General features: G+C 35.1%; 3 protein-coding genes across 5 annotated transcripts; 1 reads left to right on the top strand and 2 right to left on the bottom strand.

Annotated features, from left to right (window-relative positions):
• Positions 1 to 105: 105 nt before the first annotated feature.
• On the bottom strand, positions 106 to 3,814 carry LOC306878470 (uncharacterized protein). The gene is made up of 5 exons (XM_079430865.1): positions 3,696 to 3,814; positions 2,816 to 3,079; positions 2,639 to 2,689; positions 1,944 to 2,078; positions 106 to 1,047 (listed from the first exon to the last, which is right to left on the bottom strand). Exons 1-5 carry the CDS (start codon positions 3,721 to 3,723, stop codon positions 857 to 859), a joined length of 669 nt encoding a protein of 222 aa, XP_079286991.1. The 5' UTR covers positions 3,724 to 3,814; the 3' UTR covers positions 106 to 856.
• Positions 3,815 to 4,188: 374 nt separating this feature from the next.
• On the top strand, positions 4,189 to 10,987 carry LOC306878471 (PRELI domain containing protein 3A-like). The gene is made up of 7 exons (XM_079430866.1): positions 4,189 to 4,369; positions 5,239 to 5,407; positions 5,983 to 6,072; positions 6,210 to 6,280; positions 6,399 to 6,501; positions 6,915 to 6,990; positions 9,143 to 10,987. Exons 1-6 carry the CDS (start codon positions 4,338 to 4,340, stop codon positions 6,984 to 6,986), a joined length of 537 nt encoding a protein of 178 aa, XP_079286992.1. The 5' UTR covers positions 4,189 to 4,337; the 3' UTR covers positions 6,987 to 6,990; positions 9,143 to 10,987.
• On the bottom strand, positions 10,806 to 18,788 carry LOC306878469 (F-box only protein 32-like). Of its 3 annotated transcripts, XM_079430862.1 has the most exons (9): positions 18,464 to 18,788; positions 17,645 to 17,754; positions 17,519 to 17,568; positions 17,348 to 17,440; positions 14,131 to 14,224; positions 13,321 to 13,505; positions 12,710 to 12,892; positions 12,409 to 12,552; positions 10,806 to 12,296 (listed from the first exon to the last, which is right to left on the bottom strand). In XM_079430862.1, exons 1-9 carry the CDS (start codon positions 18,583 to 18,585, stop codon positions 12,207 to 12,209), a joined length of 1,071 nt encoding a protein of 356 aa, XP_079286988.1. In that variant the 5' UTR covers positions 18,586 to 18,788; the 3' UTR covers positions 10,806 to 12,206. The 3 variants fall into 3 exon arrangements, with proteins under 3 accessions (XP_079286988.1, XP_079286989.1, XP_079286990.1); XM_079430863.1 differs by lacking the exon at positions 17,348 to 17,440 and having other exon boundaries at positions 11,448 to 12,296; positions 18,464 to 18,756; XM_079430864.1 differs by lacking the exon at positions 18,464 to 18,788 and having other exon boundaries at positions 11,448 to 12,296; positions 17,197 to 17,440; positions 17,645 to 17,713.
• Positions 18,789 to 20,189: the final 1,401 nt, after the last annotated feature.

Genomic DNA, 20,189 nt, shown 5'->3' with positions numbered 1-20,189 from the left:
AATGAATGGTTACCAACTACGTTTTGTTGAATCAAACAATAGCGATAAGGTGGCAAAAAATCCTCAAAATTACTTTATAAATCAATAAGTACCAATGCAAATTGTACCAATGTAAATTTCTTGGCTGCTACACCAGCACTGTAATTGGTTTAATTTCAAATTTCACATTTATTTCAAAATATTACTCCAGAATCACAAATGTGTCAGCGACATTCCTTCTTCAGTAAACAAACATTACTGTACAGTACCTTACAGGTCATATCACCTAGCAACATATATACAATCATTAATATAGACATAGACTACACATAGACATTCCAAAAAAAAAAAAAGAATAAAGGAATACACTATCACTGCTATCAAATAATATTTATTGAAACATCAGGAGTATCTATCACAATTAATATTAATAGATAATAAGTTAAGTTATACAAATATTACTGAAAGACATAAGACTGTAAACAATACTTATGTATCATTAAAGAAAGCTTAAAAGACTTGCAATGATTGCAATGTCAGTCAACATATTTGCTTTCATACATTTCTGTTGAACAAATAAATATCGATGTACTCATTAAAACATGAGAAACAGTCAGTAGCAGTCATGTTCAGTAACAATGAAGGCAGTATCAAATATCATTGCCACCTCAAGGCACACAGGTGTAGAAAAATCCACGATAAAGGATAATGTTTCAGTGCGTTTGGTAGCACCTGCTGAGGACCTGAGCACTGGTCAGTTTAAAGCATATATTATGCTTTCAGTGTCCATTTATAGGTCAAGCCCAGTAAGGCGAGTTGACAATCCGCAGCTCTCCAAAACTGTGAGTCTGCCCTCCTGCCCGCTTTTTCACATCTATTAACCAATCACTTCTGGCTCAATCTCCGTATCCTCCTCAACCTCCAAGTTCTCAGTGACTGCCATACTGTTATGGTCACCTATAATAACATACTCTATGTTGGATCTCTCCATGTGAACGCTGTTGGCACTTATTGTGTCCTGCACTGGGATCAGTTGTTCACTGCTCTGAATATCTGGCATTTCATTCACTGTTTGTAAAAAAAATATATACATATTAATAAATAAAAACAACAATAATAATAAATGAATTAAAATTATTATTATTAATATATACAATCATTCTTATAATACTCTGTTTAGGGTTTCTGCAGGTTTTATAAAGGTACATTTAAATTATTTAAAATTATTTTCCACTGCAAATGTCTAAAGATTCTTAAATGAAGATACATTTACTTGATAAGCAAAATGACATAAAACAGTTTTGTTTTCTGAGAAATTCATCAAAATGAAGTGGGTTTTGATTAACACAAGAACAAATGGGCTCAGAAAAATCAACTTCATTCAGACAAAATTAATGAGATTTTCATTTCCTGTTGACAGATATTTGATTTTGCTGTTTTAAGCATTAATTCATGTTATTTTGTTCAATTGCTCAGAAAACAAGGCTTCATGTGTTCAATTTGCATCTCAAGTAACTGTATCTTGATATAAGTACGTTTAGATATTTGTATTGGAAAACAAGAAAATTACTGAGGAAGATTTTTTATTTATTTATTTGTTTGCAGCTTTTAAGACTTTCTGCTCCAATTCAAGATCTATTCTCTGGCCTTCATTTTTTGGAAGGGGTGAATTAAGACTTTTTAACACCTTTTTAAGAGCTGCAGAAAACCTGCTATTGTCTAAAATTACACTGTTAGCCTAATTCACATGAGAAAAAGTAAACTAATTTAATTTAAAAAAATATTAAATAGTTATATAGGTTATGTTTCCATTTTATATAAATGTATAAAATACGATAAACTGTTCATGCATATATATATATATATATATATATATATATATATATATATATATATATATATATATATAACCTCTATAACCCTAGAAGAATTTGACCTATGTTTCCTGCTGCACAGACACTTACCGTTGCTTGCATCATTCTGAGCGAGCAAAGAATGCTGGTCACAGGTAATGCATTGGCGATTGTTGTTCCCAATAATACAGTTGGTTAGGGAAGAGTTTTGTATGTTTATAATACAAGGTGTAAATTGCAATTTTTCTGAAAAGAGAAGACAAAAAGAGAAGACAAAAAACAAAAGACATCAATATGAGCAACGACACAACACATTGCATCAAAGGGATGTGGGACAGCAAAACAAGGCTCTTAGTCATGCATACTTTTGAGAAGTATGCGGTTTTTTCATAGCAATACCTGTAATACTAAGTGGGTGAGGTAATCTTTCAAACAAGAATGAGACAACAACAGGAAGTAAGGTGGTATATTAACCACTGAAAAGGAATTGCAAAATAATTTCTCTACTGACCTTGTTGAAAAAAAAAACATATGACGGTTAGGTATATTTTGAAGCATGGAAGCTGGTTTGAGCTGGTCCTTAACTGGTCCTAAGCTCCTGCTCAGGACCAGCTTAAACCGGCTCATGACCAGATAAGGACCAGCTTAAACCAGCTCAAACCAGTAGCCATGCTTCAAAACATACCAGCATTGGCTGGCTTTTCAACAGGGGAGACTCTTGATACTTCCAAAAACAACAGAGCAAAAAAGAAATAGTCTATGACAAGATACATATCCAGTTAGGCAATATATGCAAAAAGATCTACCTGAGAGAGGAATTTGCTCTGCATGTTGATGGTCCTCTTCATTAAATTGTGCTGAATGACGGAAAATGCATGAAAGAAAAGAAGAAACAGAAAGAAATAGAAAAATAAGTAATGAATAAAAATAATTAATAAAATGCTATTTTTAAAAAAGCATTCATTTTTGATAGATTGTCCAACCTGGGAGTCCTGTAACATTCTCATACAACACCGGGTCATAAATTCCAAGGCATGTGAGGAACGAACTGCATGCACTTTGGCCTTTTTTAATGACAATCTGCATCAGCCTAGAGGCTTTCTGCATGTCCGTAGGCTGGGATGTGATAACCTGTGCTTCGTACGCCGTGATTGTGCGGGATCGGGACAGACAGTTAGACATCCTTTGAACCAAATACCCAGTCATACACTTACTTAGGGAGCCCAAATAGCGCTGTAATTGTTGATCTATTGGGGAAAAGAACAAGAGAGAGCTGTTTACAACGCAAGAATCTTCAAAGGGGACAGGATGTAATACATACAAATTAACAGTTGCACTGATAAAGTGGGACAAACAAGTTTAATACTCAATTGCCTTGATCGTAAAATGTTAAATAAAGTGGGACAGAAACATTCAGAAACAGTTCTTAAAAGAAAGTTGCTGCGTTTTTGTAGTAGGCCTATTTAAATTTCAGAAAACATATTTGATAAAAAAAACAACAACTTACAAGCCATTTTATCTAACAGTCATTATTTGTGCTAGAATTATCAATCTAAATCAGTTGAAATTATATATTGCTCTTAAGAATGTACATTTAGGAGGGTAGTGGCATTAAAATATTTTGAAGTACAAAGTTTTAATCCGTGATCCATTGCGAATATACTATAGCAATAACTGTTTTGCATCGTTCACCCTGTATTTGCTTTACTATTGGAAGCAACATATACAGTTGATTGACAGCTATACTGATTTTTAGCGCTTCCTTGTTGTCACATTCTTTAGGCAACTACTTCCCCAAAAACAAACAAACTAAACACAACATATGTGGCATAACGAGATGTGGGCTATGAGTTAGAAACTTACCAGAAGTTATAACAACCGTTCTGTCCATCTATTACTAGTAATAACAAATAACACCAAGGTAAAGTAGTTCTGATGGCATCTGAAAACGAAACACTACTTCCACTGACATACGTAGGAGTAAATGCGCATGCGCGTTAAGAGTGTAATTTCCAGAGGAGAATTCCCCCATGTGCATTATGTCATTCTGGTTAACCGCAGCTTTTAATGTCATGCAAACAACAACAACAGCAAAAGTTTTAAAGTCTTAAATATGTGCTTCATCTTCAATAAACGCTATTTAGCGGCACTAATACACTTACATGTATGTCTTTATCAGTCAGCTGAACAGAAAAAGAGTAAATAATCTTGTTTATTGTGTGTCTAATATTGCCGAGCGTTTAAATGAAGAACATTATGTATAAACCATAAATCCACTTTTGCACGTTTGTAGCGCAACACTGATGTACATTGTTGTCTGCAAGCGTCAGTGGCACAAAGCTTGATTTCTATTGGTAGTTGCTGTTCTAACAGGGAGGTTATGTTGCACTTGATTAGATGAGGAGCATCTCGAAGCCGGTATGATTGGGAGCAGAGCGTGAAAATATGAATGTATGAGATCTACAGTCCACCGTCGTTTGGAGGCACATTCAAATTATTGCAAAAATGAAGATTTGGAGCACTGAGCACATATTCAGGTAGACAAAGCAGCGTTCAGGACGAATGCAGCGCTCGCGATCACAGATTCCAGCATCCTCTGTCATGATTTGCATCCCGATTCCCTTTGGTAGTGCTAGTATCCGGAAACAGCATAGCTCGCTTCCTTTGGACATTTTTAGCTTTTAAGCAATTCATTCTTGCACATTACACAAATCAAAGCGTTAGTTGCGAATATGCATTAATTTGGGCCTAGCCGGTTGCTCGTCTGTGAACGTTACAGTTATGCGCATTGTCCTTACACGACTTACTGTTACTATTCACAACTGTGTTACTAACAAGCTCATAAATGTAGTTACATATTATTATTTTTTTTACGGAAACCTAGTGGCATTGATTTTTCCCTGCCTGTCAGGAAATTTCAAGAATTTACTAAAACATGGTTTATTAGTTTTTTAGAAGGGATTTGTTTGGTTACCCAGTTAAACCAGCCGACAAGACCACCTCAAATGAGCTAAGACCTTAAACCAACTAAAACCACCAAACCAACTCGATTCATGATGCAACATGATTCATCAGACCTCCAAAATAAATTGTGCAAAACCAGTTTATTTCAAAGTTTCTCTTTTTGTTTTTAAATGAAGTCATTTGTTTCACTCAGAAATGATTCATTATGTGGAAATTAATTATTTCAAACTAACCTTTATTTAAGGTCCCAGCCACTGTTGTTGTGGTCGTGATGTTTGTTGTTGATAATGATGAACTACACTGGCAAAAAAAGTCTTCCTCTTCGCATTTAAGCTAAATTTCCCTTGAATGTGTTTTGCTTATGAGGTCAGTGTCAGCATAGTGATGTTCCTCATAAGCCTCTGAAATCTATTGTCAATTGTTTTTGATTGTATTCAAATAGCTACCCTTGGGAGACTGTGATCAAAGCGGCTATGAGGAAGTATCCTAATCCAATGAACCCTAGTGTTGTTGGAGTTGACGTTCTTGATAGGAACTTGGACACACGTGGACGTCTACACAGCCATCGGCTCCTCAGCACGGAGTGGGGGCTTCCAGCGGTTGTCAAAGCGGTTAGAAGATATGCGTCACACTGCTAAATATTTTGTCTTATTTACATTACAGCTTTTACATCTCACACTTGTAAATTGTATCTTTAAAGCACACAATTAACAATCTGAAGTGATATTTAATAGTTTTAGCAATATGAAAGTGTATCTAACACTCTAACAGTAAGTAACAGTGGTTTGCAATGTTTTTTGACTCCAAGGCCCTCATTTGTCCACAAAAATATTCAAAGGCCCCAATGCTTTCCAGTTGTTCATGGTTTACTGAATAAAGATGAAGGATGAGGATTTTTAAACAACATTTTTAACTGATCATTTTTACCTGATATATATTTTAGTGCTTAGCATAACTAGAAATCAAACTTTTAATATAAGTCTACCTCATATATCCAGGCTTTTCAAGACGATGGGAAAAAAACTGTTGTTGAGGTGGTGAATTAAAATAAGAAATAAGTTTGATTTTCAGTTGTTTGGCCTATTTAAAATAATTTTACGTCATATTGAGGCTCTCTTGGAAGTATGCCGGGGCCTCCTGATTGAGAACAACTGGCTTATAAAGATCTTACATTTTTTTTCCTTAGATTTTAGGGACAAATCGGACCATCACATATGTAAAAGAACATTCCATTGTTGACCCAGAAGAGAAAAAAATGGAGCTTTGCTCAACAAACGTGAGTATTTGTTTAACATTCGACAGCTATGCATTATAGAAAGCTATTCTAATCAGATTATTTTCTTAATAGAAAGTGGTTTTATGAATTCACATCTTCATTTTACACTGTACTAAGAAATTCCTTTTCTCCTTCAGATAACCCTAACTAATTTAATATCAGTTGATGAAAGGCTTGTCTACAGGCCTCATCCAGAAAATCCAGAGGTGTAAGTAAATCCATTTGTATATGTTAATATGTTATATAATGTATATAATAATATGTTAAATCAAATATCAAACTGGTAACACCAGTTTCTGAAAATGATGTTTGCTTTACTTTTGCAGAACTGTATTAACCCAAGAGGCGATCATCACAGTGAAGGGGGTCAGTCTGAGCAGCTACCTCGAGGGACTGATGGCTCTAACCATGTCTGCCAATGCAAGAAAGGTAAATCATTTTGTATAATGTAATGAAAAATATTAGTTTGACCAAATATCCATGGAATATCCCACTCAACATCATGTCACTAAGTCACATGTTTATTACAAATCATTGATGAAAGTTTTCTATTCTCTGAATAAATGGGAACTTAGTAGTTCCTATTTTCCTGCTGACACAATCAGAGAAGGACCAAAAATAAGCAATTTCAAAGCACTGATAATGTGGTTTTGTCCCTATCTAGGAAACCCTGTTGTTTTTGTGGTTGTTTTTTTTAGTTTAGTTTAGTTTCATTAATTGTTTTAGTCTCTTAGCAATTATAAAAAAACAGTTTGATATTATTTTATTTTTATATACCATAGATGAAGCATTATACAAGCCTCTGAATAAAGTATGAAGTTCTAAAGGTTTTTTTGTCATAGGGATGGGACGCCATTGAATGGATCATTCAAAACTCTGAAAGGGAAAATGTCCCTTTGTGTGACTTGTGTTGAACAGGTAATGTTTCATCTAGCACCTGTTTTTGGGTGGTGCAAAACAGAAATGACATGTAGTGAGTTTTGTCATATGCATTAGTGTCATATGCAATAGGTTGTTTAATAATATTTAAATGTTTGCAAAATAAATATTTAATACTTTATTCTGTATACAAATATACTTACATACACACACACAAATAAATATATATATATATATATATATATATATATATATATATACTGTATATATATATATATATATATATATATATATATGTAACGTAATAAAAACGTAATATTAATATGTAATTTAAAGAAATAGTTTAATTTAGCTCAAAGGGAATCATTTATGATTTTATAGGGATTCGAACAGAATCACTGTTACGGCGATTCACTGAACGAGCCGTATAACAAACTCTGCACTGGATATTAAAATCCAAAATATAGTGAAAACACTATTAAATAGCACAGTAACAAGATCGGCAGATTAAGACATTAACTTGTAAGCACAAAACACAAGATACTTCTCTTTTCAATATAAATAAGATTTTATTTATATAAACCTAAGACATAAACTAATCTAACATATGAACACAAGCATTCACACGTTGCAGAAAGAGAGAAAGTGAGGAAAGGATGAGTTTAAGAGAATGGAAATGTGAAATCCCAACTTTAGAGCTCTTCAATTGCATAGACCTGAACAACCATTAATCACTTATTTAACCCTCACTTTGAGTTTCTTAATGAGGCTAAAATTTATATTAACTGCACCTGATTCAGTTAGAATCTGGAGGTACTTGCTTGCTTTGCTAAGGGAATCCCTTTTGTCGTCGTCCTTGCAGGAAAGGGGGTTCCCCAAAGTATCTGATTGGTTGAGAGTTCAGTAGTTTTTGAAGTGAGGTCTTGGGCGTTGGCTGAGGATGCGGAGTTGGTCTGGTTGAAGTTTGAAGCGAGTGCAGTCGGAGCTGGACTTTGCAGCAAACTTACATTAGAACACGAAACTCCACGGAAAGAAAAGAAACTAAAGTAAAAGAATAAAAGAATGTAACGAGACTAGGTGGCTTTCTTCTCATTATGGTAGCAGCTGGCACGTGGGCCAGAGCACGCTCAAAGATCAGCGTCAAAAGAGAAGAAGATGACAGAGAAAAGGGACTAAGAGAGCATTTTTAAGAAGAAGAGAGTAACTAAGAGAGAGTTTGATGGTGTCCTGAGTTTTTAAACTCGGCTTCTGGACACATCCCCTTTGGTGTCTTGACCAATTAGATAGGCTATTATCTTAGCTAAGGGTGTTCCTTCCATCATAAATCAGCATGTTATCAGTCACATGAATTTTTGAATTTTACGAATTTTACAGGCCCTTGCAAAGTATACTTTTGGACATGATTTCTATAACAAGACTATGATGCATTTGACAAAGAATTGATTGGTAGAAACATTTAAAGCATGAATTTTCAAACTCATACATACTAAACATGAATATTACACAATGAGTGATTAAAACATGGATAGTCTAATATGTGGGTTACAAACATAATATGGGGTTCTGCATAGAAATGTCCTTTTAAGATGATTTTATGTGCATATGAAAAAGAAAGTCTTTGTGTAGTTCTATGGAGAACGAAGACATGTTCTTTAGACAAAGGAATTTTGGTTTGGTCTGTCTTCTATGTGTGGAGACCTGCCCAAGAGAGTCTGTAGCTCGTGATTTTCTATCACAGGTTTACATGTGACGGCCATCTATTTGACCATCAGTCTTGATTACTTGCCCCAAATTTGACAGTCTCTTTTCTGAATTGGAATTATCAATAAGTGTTCTTTTGTCTCAATGTTGCAAGCTGTTTTGTGAAAGAGGCTTGCTGGTTAGGCTTGCTTTAGACTAGTTGGAGCTAGAAATCTGATTTATGACGTTGTCCTGTTACAGCTTTGAGGCCCCTCTTTCTGGAATCTCAGCTTCTCAGGTTTCAATGTTCTGATGCATCTTAAATTTTTCTGATTCAGTCTCTGACATCCTACACACACATATATATATATATATATATATATATATATACTGTATATATATATGTTTTTTTTTGTGGTAAATATAAGTTTTTAATGTAATTGAGACAAGGCCCAATTTTTTATAACATTAATTTGCATTTTATATAAATATGTTTAATTTGTGCTTTCAGAGCCTATAATGAGGACCACATGATCAGCAGCAGTAGCAGCACCAGCTCTGACACCACATTGCCCCGTCCCTCTTTGTATTGATGATTGTACTCGAAGGTAGTCAAATTAGTGCTCATTTATGCACTGTTGAATTTAAAACCTCATAAAATTGCACTGTTACAGAAAAAACTGTATAGAGTTTTGAATGTCGCTACAAAATATGTATGCACTGCAATGACTACCTCTTATTTTAGTGTTCTTTTAATGCCATAACAGGGATCCCAGTATCGATTGGATCTTAATTTGGAATTCAGCACCTTAAAGTTCAGAATATCTAGAAATTTAATAAAATTTTTGGTGTGTTAATTAAAATCATGATTTAGGGGAATACGTGTTAATTTTGTTGTTTGCTTCATAAAGTTAGCATGGATAGTCATAAAGTGTTATTAATCAATAAAGTCTAACTAAAACTTGTAGTATAGATATTATCAAAAGTCATTTTGTAGTGTTTACTTTAAAAGAAAATTCTATATTTCAAAGTTTATGTAGCTTCTTAACACATTGTAAACGTATTGTCAACCCATTTGTAAAAGCTTTTAGTTTATTTAGAATTCTATGAATGAATGCTTATTTATGGTTATGTTAAAAAATAACTTATTTTATTATTTTATTCTTATATTACTGTGGTTTGTTATGAAAATGCTTTATTTTTTGCTAAATTATGAATTGTCTGTTTTTTTTAACAGTTCAGTGTATTGACTTTAACAAAACTTACATTTGTAAACTGTTTGAAATATAAAAATATTTCTTGTTAAAGTATATAAACAAACAGTTGTTAAGGTCTTATGGAGCCCCCTATTGGCGAGACAGTATAAAAAGAAAAACTATTTAAAAATATATATATTCAATTGTGCTCGAACAGCTGAAATGGGCAGACCGTGAACATTTTCTGTGAATTAGTTTTTTTTCTTTTTCTGTTTGTCCCAGCATCTTTTTATTATTATTATTATTTTACTAATTGACTTAAAGACTGCCTTGTTATTGTTTATTTGTAACCTCTTTAATTGTTTCCCTAATTTTATTGTTTTAATGAAGTATAATGGAATGGTCACCATTGTCACAGCTAATTAAACAATTATTCCACTAGTTATAGAACTACAGGCCTTAGGAAAAACGAAATAACCTACTTGACATTGCGTAAAGCTCCTACAATGGAAAAAAAAGCATGATGAAACACCACCCAAGCAGAAGTAAGCAAACTTAAACTTGGTTTGTACTGTAATTGAGTCATCTAGCCGTGCCAGATGAGTTTCAGAATTATATATTTCATAATGTAATATTTTCAGCTTTGATATTGTTGAAGAGACTGAAATGTCTTTGTAACGTATTGCATGACAGTTAGACTTAAGTCTTTTGTTAATTAAGGCACAGCAGAAAGTCTTCACATGGCTCCATTTCTCATTTTACTGTGACATTTTTATGCATTTTTGTTTTTTTTATTGGGAGGCAAATAAGTCATGCATACTATATGCTAATAAAGTATCGTAAATGCCATGGTATTAAGTGTTCTTTTAATGCATTCACAAACCCTGTTTTTTTTTCTCCTATGTGGAGAATGAGGAAATTATTCAAAGAAACAAAATACAATTTTGGAAAGTTTCTTCTTTTAATGCTATTTTTTCTGTGATGTGTATTTATTTGAATGGTTATGCACATTGTGTTCATGCATAAATTACCACAGTGGATACAGATTCCAAAAGGGAAGGGTCAGTGTTGGTTAATTGTGCTGTTTACTACTGGTAATGTTTTGTTATAGCAAACTATGGAGCACATGACTTGACTACATAAAAGTTGGCGTTTATGAGAATATATGGCATAATATTTTCTCGAGATATATTTTAATGTCAAAATATTAACGTGTAATTCAACAGTAAAACTAATCCATAAAAAAGGATACTTTTTTTGTACAGAATTATTTAGTGCACTTTGTGATGCAGTCGGAGTTGAATTCATGTAAGTGTAAGAACCCAGTATTAAAAATAAATATTTATAAACTGCATCTATTGTTCAACAAAACTACAGTCACTACCAGACATATTAAACTCATATTATTTTTTAACAAGAAACATCTCTTGTACACAAGATGGCAGTAACAATCTTGCTAGGCAATGGTAGATTGTGAATTATATCAACAGGACCAGTGACTTCTTGTTATTTATAGATCTTGTTGCTTGTATTTCTTTGCCAAATATGTTCTTCAAATACCAAAGATAACATAGTGAGCATAGAAATTACAAGTTGGAAAAAAAAAAACATGCAAAAGTTGAGTTATTGTGAACTGTGATAAATTCACTATAGAATCTATATAAATACTTTATTCATCAATTCCCATATAAAGCTGAATTAATATGATTCAGAGGTTTTATTCAGAAAGAACCACCTGCTAATGAATTTGCTTATGACCACTCAGAATAAGGCACCTTGGACGAGTTTACACTTCTGATCTGCGTACAACATACTCATGTATTTATTGTTTAGAAAAACAAGTACGTTTAAATTGCAAACACTGAAAATATCAAATGTATAAAAGTGAAAAAAAAAGTACTTAGAAAAGTATTGCACACCAGTGTTAAGGCCATTTTGGTAAACATTCCCATGCACTTGCTAAAGCACCAATTATGCTATCTGAAATTCAAACAATAAAGGTTTGTGTTGCCAAAAATCAAACCTATATTACATTCACAGAAGAAACCAGGGCATCCTGACAGCACAAGGGCAACTTTTCATGCATTTAGGATCAATTTAAACATCCTTTTTCTTATCCTTAATGTAACTTTTCTTTAAGTAAACAAGATTCATGCTGAATAAATAAAAAATAAATCTTTTATAAATACACAGACCCCCAACACAGATTTTTAGTTCCTCATCTTGCATATTTCTCGAGTACAATCAATTTCCAAACTTCCCCACAAAACATTATGACACCTTCTTCTAATGCAACCCCATTTTTTTTCCCTGCCTCAAGTCATCCAGGAATCCTTTGCACTATTGACACTATTTACATGGCAGCAATGCAGCACCCCCCTAGAACTTAAAAAGGTTGATGAAACCCTGTGGAGACACGGCCTTGCAGCAGCTCTCTGGGTTATTGGCAGTGCAAGGATGGTTTGTATCCTGAAGTGAACAGAAAAATTTAGTTATTTCCATAAGAGGACTATACATGGAAAAAAAAAAAAGTGATGCATTTTCAAATAAAATGTGAAGAGCTATAAATGAACAGTCTCACCTTCCAGAACAGGATGTGGCAATGTGTGCAGAACTGTAATGTGTCACTGTACTGCTCTTTGTGAGGGTAGCACCGGCACAACTTAAAATACATTTTTTTCCATTCCACATGTCCTTTATCTGACACCATTAGGCGCTTGCGGATCTGTGAAGAACATAGCAAATTACTTTAACCAAATTTTGAGTTTGAATGCAAGATTTAAGATATAAACAGTAACATAAATATGCAAGATTCATCTTCTCTGCCATCAAGTAAGACCTTAAGTGTGTTACATTCCATCTGAAGAGCCACAAACATCTACCTGTCTGTCTGAGAAGTGATACTGGCAGAGTTTCTTCCACAACAGCCGATCTTCTGTCAGCACACTTAGGTCAGGGCATACTTGACCCAGGCTAACCAGATCTCGTCCGTCTGAGAGACGGTGCATGATGTTCAGCTGTAAGCTAGCCGGAAGATCAAGGAAGGTCATCCCTGTGTTTGTGGGCTGGTCAAATGAAAGAAGAACGTTTCCCTTTACATTCATCATCTGAGCACAACATAAAATATGTTCTGTATGCCATCAGACAATTTTTTTGTAGCTTAAAGAAATAGATTATCAATTAAAACTTTTTTTTTTTTTTTTAAATTACAAAAGGAGACATTTATACTAGCTGTCCAAGCTGCTCTGGTGAGCAAAGATGTCAAGATTTAAGTTAATGTTTAGCTTTAGTCCACCAGTAAAGTTTATGGTGATTCTGTGTGGTTTAAAAAAAAAAAAAATCATATTTCTAGCATTCTGCTAAACTTCTCTTTTAGTGTTCCACAGAGGAAGAAAGTCATAGAGGTTTGAAACGACCTGAGGGTGAATAAATGCTAGAATTTTCATTTTTGGGTGAACTATCCCTTTAATGAAATAAAAGTGAGTACACTTACCCTGTTGATCTGAATGTTGTCAAGCTGCTGCTGCCACTGCAGTATGTTCTCCATGCGATGCACCCAGATGTTGATGTTCCCCACCAGGACAGACTTGCCCATGTCCTGAACCAGACTGCACAATGACGCATATAGCGTCTGCAGCAGTTCCTTTATCGGTCGAACATTCTGCTGATCCTCAAGAACTGAAAAGCAGTGCAAATGTTTAGTTTGTAACTAACAGTTCAAGGACACAAAACAACATAAGTCCAACAGTGTTGACAGGATCTGGTGTGTGTCACAGGATACTTTAGCGTCATGCCTGATGCTTTCATAACACACATATCAAAACAGAATACCTTTTCATTATGATTAAAACATTAAATCATAAACCGAAGAATAAGAAGAGTGACAGGTAAATGAATAAAGTGATTTGAGTATGACGTAGCTTACAAAGTGAGCAGTTTAGTTTCTCATAACAACATGCACCTTTGTTTAGCGGAGACAACTTTTGGTTTACAATACATCTGATGTTCCTGTTGGCTCTCCGAGGCTTGTCGCTCTTTCCAGCGCAGGCAATTATGAAATTTCCATTCAGCTATGAGCTATTGGCCAAGCCCAACAAAATAATTTACAATAAACAGATACTTTGTTATGACAGATTTTTGCCTAATTTTTATTTCTTATTAGCTACAAGAGAATTTCAGTACAAGCCTCTGAGTAAATAATCTTTGTGAAGATGTACATGTAAACAGACATTGTTGATGATTCACATTGGCTAATGGTTTTACAAATGAGATGAAGATGTGAGACACTAGCAAGAAAGCTTACCTTTCAGCACAACCCTTTCCAGAATGTTCATGTAGTTTTTCTGTGCCACTCCGCTCAGCGAAGGCAGTTGGGACTTGGCGATCAGCTCCAGCAGCTGAAATGTTAAACATAAACTTCAGAGGTCAGACTAAGAGACTGTGTGTTCCAGCATTACTTACAGCCTGTTATATTCCACTCTCTTCAGCCTTGGCAGAAACAAAAGGCTCAGAAATGGGCCTCTGTTGAAATGCACTCTGGCTTATGTCTGTTTCAGCAGTGTTGTTGTTTAGACGTTTTGAAGACAAAAGAAGGCAACGGTTCCTTCAGATGCTACAAATGGATGGTAAAACAAAGTGCTAACTATACTGTAATTCTGTTTGTGGATGTGCATGCTATCAGATTGACAAGAGTAGATTCCCAACACCAAGTTCATTTTCAAAAGTAAGGACAGCCAAGAGCAGATAGTGAGAGCTGTGTTGTGTTGGGTGGCATGACTGGCATGTAATATCAGCACAGTCCACATCATGGAGCAACACTGACCCACACTCGACCCAGCAACATGTGAGCATTGTCATTCTTCCCCTCCCCTACAGCGAGCCCCTGTTGACAGACGTGCCACAAGTCTTTATGTGGAAGATGAATGTTTGGTACGATTTTTAAGTTTTTAGAAGACGCTCACCAAGGCTGCATTTATTTGAGAAAAAAAAAAAAAACACGTTTTTATTTGCTTATCTACAAATGTATTTTTTTCTATAATAAAAAAAAAAAAAAAACATAATATTAAATAATATTATAATATGAATGCAATATTTAATATTTTAAAATGTATTCTTGTAATGACAAAGATTACTGCAGTCTTCAGTATCAAATGATCTTTCAGAAATCATGCTAATATGCTTTGCCTTTTTTGGGGGGGCTTTTTGATCAATCATTTTTTATTTATTTATGTGGAAATCAGGATTTGTTTTTGACAAAAAAAAAAATCTAAAGTATTCATCTAAAAAAGAAATCTTTTGTAACATTATTAAATGTCTCTGTCATTTTTGATCAATTTAATTGCTGAATAAAATATTACAAAATTGTTTAGGCCTTTAAAAAAAGAAAATTACTGACCCCAAACTTTTGAAAACAAAGAAAGATGTAAATTTTTCTAGCTTAGTTGACATGATTTTGCTAGGACATGCAAAAGCTCTTCGTACACAGTTATCATTATCAAAGGTAAATTCACACAGCTAAATGACAATAATAATATTACAAGGTAGTAGTAGTCTTTGTTTCTCATAAGTCTTCTCAAAGGTCTGTTTTTCCATCCCTACTAAACCTGATCTCTGTAACCGAGATCTAATGCAACACCCGCGCAAGGCCAGACAAGCAAGAGACAAACTAAGATAAACCTGACACTTCTGTGTCTCAACAGCACCTGGAAACATCTAGAAAAATAAACGGTGCACATATGATGCACTGAACTGAATTTTAATGATCTTAGCCAAAACGTTCAAGTAAACAACTTGATCCTGATCCTATGTTTACCTGTCATCTGAAGTGATCACAAGGATTCATGACCCAATTCGCCAGCACCTTAAGCTCATCATAGCTGACTCTATACCACAGTGGAGTCAAGTAATCGGATCAGAATTCAGGATCACAATGCAGACAGATAGAGAGAAGGGCCCATGGGGGGGGGGGGGGGGGGGGGGGGGGGGGTTAATGGGCACCTAAGTCACTTGACTTTCCGTTCTGGTTTCATAAGCTTTCTCAACCTCAGCTGTCTGCTGAGACACTGCGTGACAGTGACCTCAACATCACACCGACCTATGCTTATCTGCTCTTAGCCAACAACCTTTTCTTTCATCAATGGAACAAGGAAATCTAGAAGAACATCCTCTCATCAGTGACCCTAAACCAGAGCAGTATTGGCTAACTTAAGGAGCACTTGAGTTTAAAGGGGTCATATGATGCAATTTCAAGTATTCCTTTCTCTTTGGAGTGTTACAAGCTGTTTGTGCATAGATAAGATCCCTGAAGTTGCAAAGACTAAAGTCTCAAAACTAAAGAGATATTCTTTATAAAAGTTAAGACTCGACCAAATCCCCCTAAAACGGCTCATTTAAACATGCCCCCACATGTCTACGTCACTGTGTGGAAAGATTTGCAAACCACTGCCCAAACGTATACGCAATAAAAGAAGGTGGAACTTTTATTCTCGCTGTAGTATTGTTTCTGCTGCCGGCGCCATGTCGTTGAGAAGCTGTGTTTCGTTGTGAAAGCGAAAGTACTTTGTTTGGGCTTCCAAAAGAGGACACAACTAGAAATCAGTGGTCAAGTTGTATTTACAACACTGTTCCAGAACAATTCAACCCAAATATTCGAGTGTGTGCAGCGCAATTTACAGAGAACTATTTCCTGAACCTGGGAGTAGCCTGTTGTTTCTATAAAGTGAGGCAATTCCAACTTCGCAAGGACAGCCTGGCGCTTCTGACTCACAGCATGCAAGTACGTTTTCTTATTTAAAGAATTTGCCATTGACGATACAAACATGAGTTTGGAGCTGTGTAAAGTAGTGCTTGTTGTTTGTCGTTTCGCAGATCACAAATGCAGACATGGTAATGTTTACGCGTCGCGTTGCATCAATATAAAAAGACAGTATAAGTCATTATAATCAGTAATTATGTCCCCACTGGATGCAACAAATGCCTCGTTTAAAATGGGTTTTATTGTTTTTGTTCTGTCGCGCCGGGACACGGCATCACAATACGGTAAGGGGACGTAACATTCGCGTCTCACGCTTGAGGTATTAGGCCAATCACAACGCACTGGATAGCTAGCCAATCAGAGCACGCCTCACTTCTCAGAACGATGAGCTTTGTAAAAATCAACGCATTTCAGAAAGGCGGAGCAGAGGAACAACAATAATGTACAGTATGTGGAAAATGTGTTTTTTTAACCTTAAACCGCATAAACAAATTGCATTACACCAAATACACAAAATAATGTTCTTTTTAGCAACATCATATGAGCCCTTTAAGAGACTTTAGCTACACTAAGAGTTAAAATTAAAACTCACAGACAAGTACATAAAAACACTACCATGGTCCTTGTGCATTTGCCATGAAACGGTCCCAGAGGCCCTCTTGTCTGGTGTGCGATGATAAGAATGAAGTCAGTAGCAGATACCCGGAGCCCAAGTCTTAAGTTAACCCTTTCTTCTTCTGCCACAAATAGACGGGCGGAAACTCACCCTTACGACATAATTGAATCGCCTGGTGTCCTTGATGGCACTGCAGAAGTCAAAGCGATTAAATGCTTCGCCCAGAGTACAATATCCATGACGCTGTGTGAAATGATCAAAGAGGAGTTAGCCGACTACTTATTCCCACTCTTTCGTACTGCAGGAGATAACAGGCCTTACCTCTTTGGTGCTCCCTTTGTGGACATAAATCCATTTGTCTTTGTGAAAATCTGCATGAAGAAATAAGTCAAGATTTTTGCAGTAATAGCAGTTCGAATTTCACAAAGAAACAGTGACGATACTCACAAGGAATCTTTGTGTTGTTGTTCAGCAAGTCCTTCTTTCGCTTCTTTGCAGCCACATCATAATTAATGCTGAGGATCAAATTCTCCTTGTCATGCTCTTCTTTGCAGTAGCTGAAAGCAGAGTGAAGTGGTTTATAAATGCTTTGTGTAGGATATCTGCATAGTTTAGCAACCTGTTTGATGAGTAGGCCATAAACCAACTTCTCATCTGTACCTACAACAGTTCTAGAAACAGTAAACAGTTCGAGCATATGACCTGTCCCACTATCATGGTATTAATAGCAAGGTGATTAACAGATGATGAGTAAACACAAAGGCATTTTTTGTTTACCACAGCTATTACTGCAGTCCTGTACACAGTGTGTGTGTGTGTGTATAATAGGCTATATATATATATATATATATATATATATATATATATATATATATATATATATATATATATATATATGCAGACAGACAGACACACACACACACACACACATAGACATTAATGTATGTATAATTATATTAATGTATTTACACAGACGCATATTTGAATTTATACATTTACAAATATTAATATAAAAATACGTATACGATAAACAAAAAATATAATAATAATCTTCAGCCATGAAACAACTTTCTGGCTTTCTGAATGTAAAGTGAATCTGCTGTCAATATGTTTCCGATTAATAAACGCTTGTGTTTATCAATTTAACGCAGATCTTGCGTCTGCAGCAAACTACGCCATTTGTTTGATGATGCTATTAGTGGTGAACAAGGGAATAAAATAAGGTCAAACACTTAAAATGCAAATGTTCAAGCGTTAAACACTTACCTCTTCCGTTCTGAAACATTGTTATTCGTCTCGTTCTCATCTTTCGTGGTTTTTTTCCAGCCGTCCTCGGTTTTCACCCAGCTTTGACCAGGAGACCGCCAGTCTTGTCCAAGAAACGGCATTGTCAAGATGCGAAAACCAGTGACAACGAAAGAAAGCTTGTTAATGTTACACTTGAGAAGCTGTTGAAGTGATTTTTCTCGGGTGTTGACTGCTATATTATATCATGCTGTGAGCGCGTTTCTGAAGATAAAAGTGCGCAGCTGTTATTTATATTGTCAGGAGGAGAATCCGGAAATGTTCCTGGTCCCGCCCCCTTTGGACTGCGTTCTCCAACACGTGGCTTTGTTTATCATCTTCCTTAATATTGCAAAACCTCACTGGAAACATAATCACATGTAGAGTTCAGTACGCTGCTGGATCATCTGTCCTCATGAGCTTATGAAATATCATATAGTAAATGTAGTTTAATCGTTGGCGATGAGCACAAGATTTTCTTATATTCTTGTGAAACAAACCAGAAAACATAGAAAGCTGACTCCTCTGTTGATTTTCCCTTATGACTAAGATAATAACATTAACTGTAGTAGCTACCCATGCTTCAGAAATAAGAGAGAATTCTGTGAGAATGTTTGGGATCAATTATGTCATTGTGGATCAAGAGGAAAATAATCACGTGATGTGTGTGAATGACCTTTGTAATTCTCTTGTATCAGAATATGCAGACTATATTGACAGTAAAGAAGTGGGTCAAACAAAGGCTGGTTATCCACTATGAAAAAAGCGTGTAGCCTATGTTTTTACCTTATTACTGAACCTTTTAGTAACATGATCAGAGCCCAGTCGACCTCCTATTAACAGAACACCATCAGTTTCGTAAAATGAAACTGTCAGGGAACTTCACACCACGATAAGGAAATATAATCTTTTGAAGTTGATTTCATCAATACCTGTTCACTTTTGTTTGGTAATGAGTTGCATACTGAGCAAGAAATGTGACCCAGCTACCCTACATGATGTAATGAGAGCTGATCACAGCTTCCTTTTATCATTTAATCTCTTTAAGACAGGCATAAGAGTTTCTCTGTGTTGAATGTTTACTTTCAGACACTTTAATTCTTTTCAGCTGAAAATTGTTGTGTGTAAATGAGATTTTAGAAGATGCATATTAACACTGTTTTACACTTCCTTGATGCTAAAACTAACACTATAGTGTAATTACCATGCAGAGCTGGTTTCATTTTACACAGAGATGTATTTACATGAGATATTAATGATACCTAAATGTGTCAGCACAATAAAATTAATGCAAACTGATGTAAAAAGATAAGTTTATACCCCCCATATATTTTGCATTATAAAGAGTGTTTCTGGAATGTTTTTCCAGACAGGCAGAACTGAGCTTATGCATGTTTTAAAGCAAACTTTTTTTTTTTCTTGAAATCAAAACAGAAATGCATGCCATGCAATTGTTAAACAGTCATTTTGCTAAAAAAAAAAAACAACAACAATAGAAGCCCAACAGAAACCATTACAGAAATTCCAATGGTTTCCATTAAAATACCACTATAAACCATTCGCTTTTTCCAGTAAAACCATTACAAAATCCTATTTTCCAAATAGGATTTAACATCCCACCAATAGAATCCATCACATAACAGTAGACACCATTATAGTTTCCATTAAAACCAATACAATTCCCATTATAACCATTAAATCCATTACA

The sequence above is a fragment of the Barbus barbus genome, assembly GCF_936440315.1.
Source record: "Barbus barbus genome assembly, chromosome: 12".
Classification (NCBI taxonomy): Eukaryota; Metazoa; Chordata; class Actinopteri; order Cypriniformes; family Cyprinidae; genus Barbus; species Barbus barbus.
This window is presented reverse-complemented; position numbering and strand designations above follow the sequence as displayed.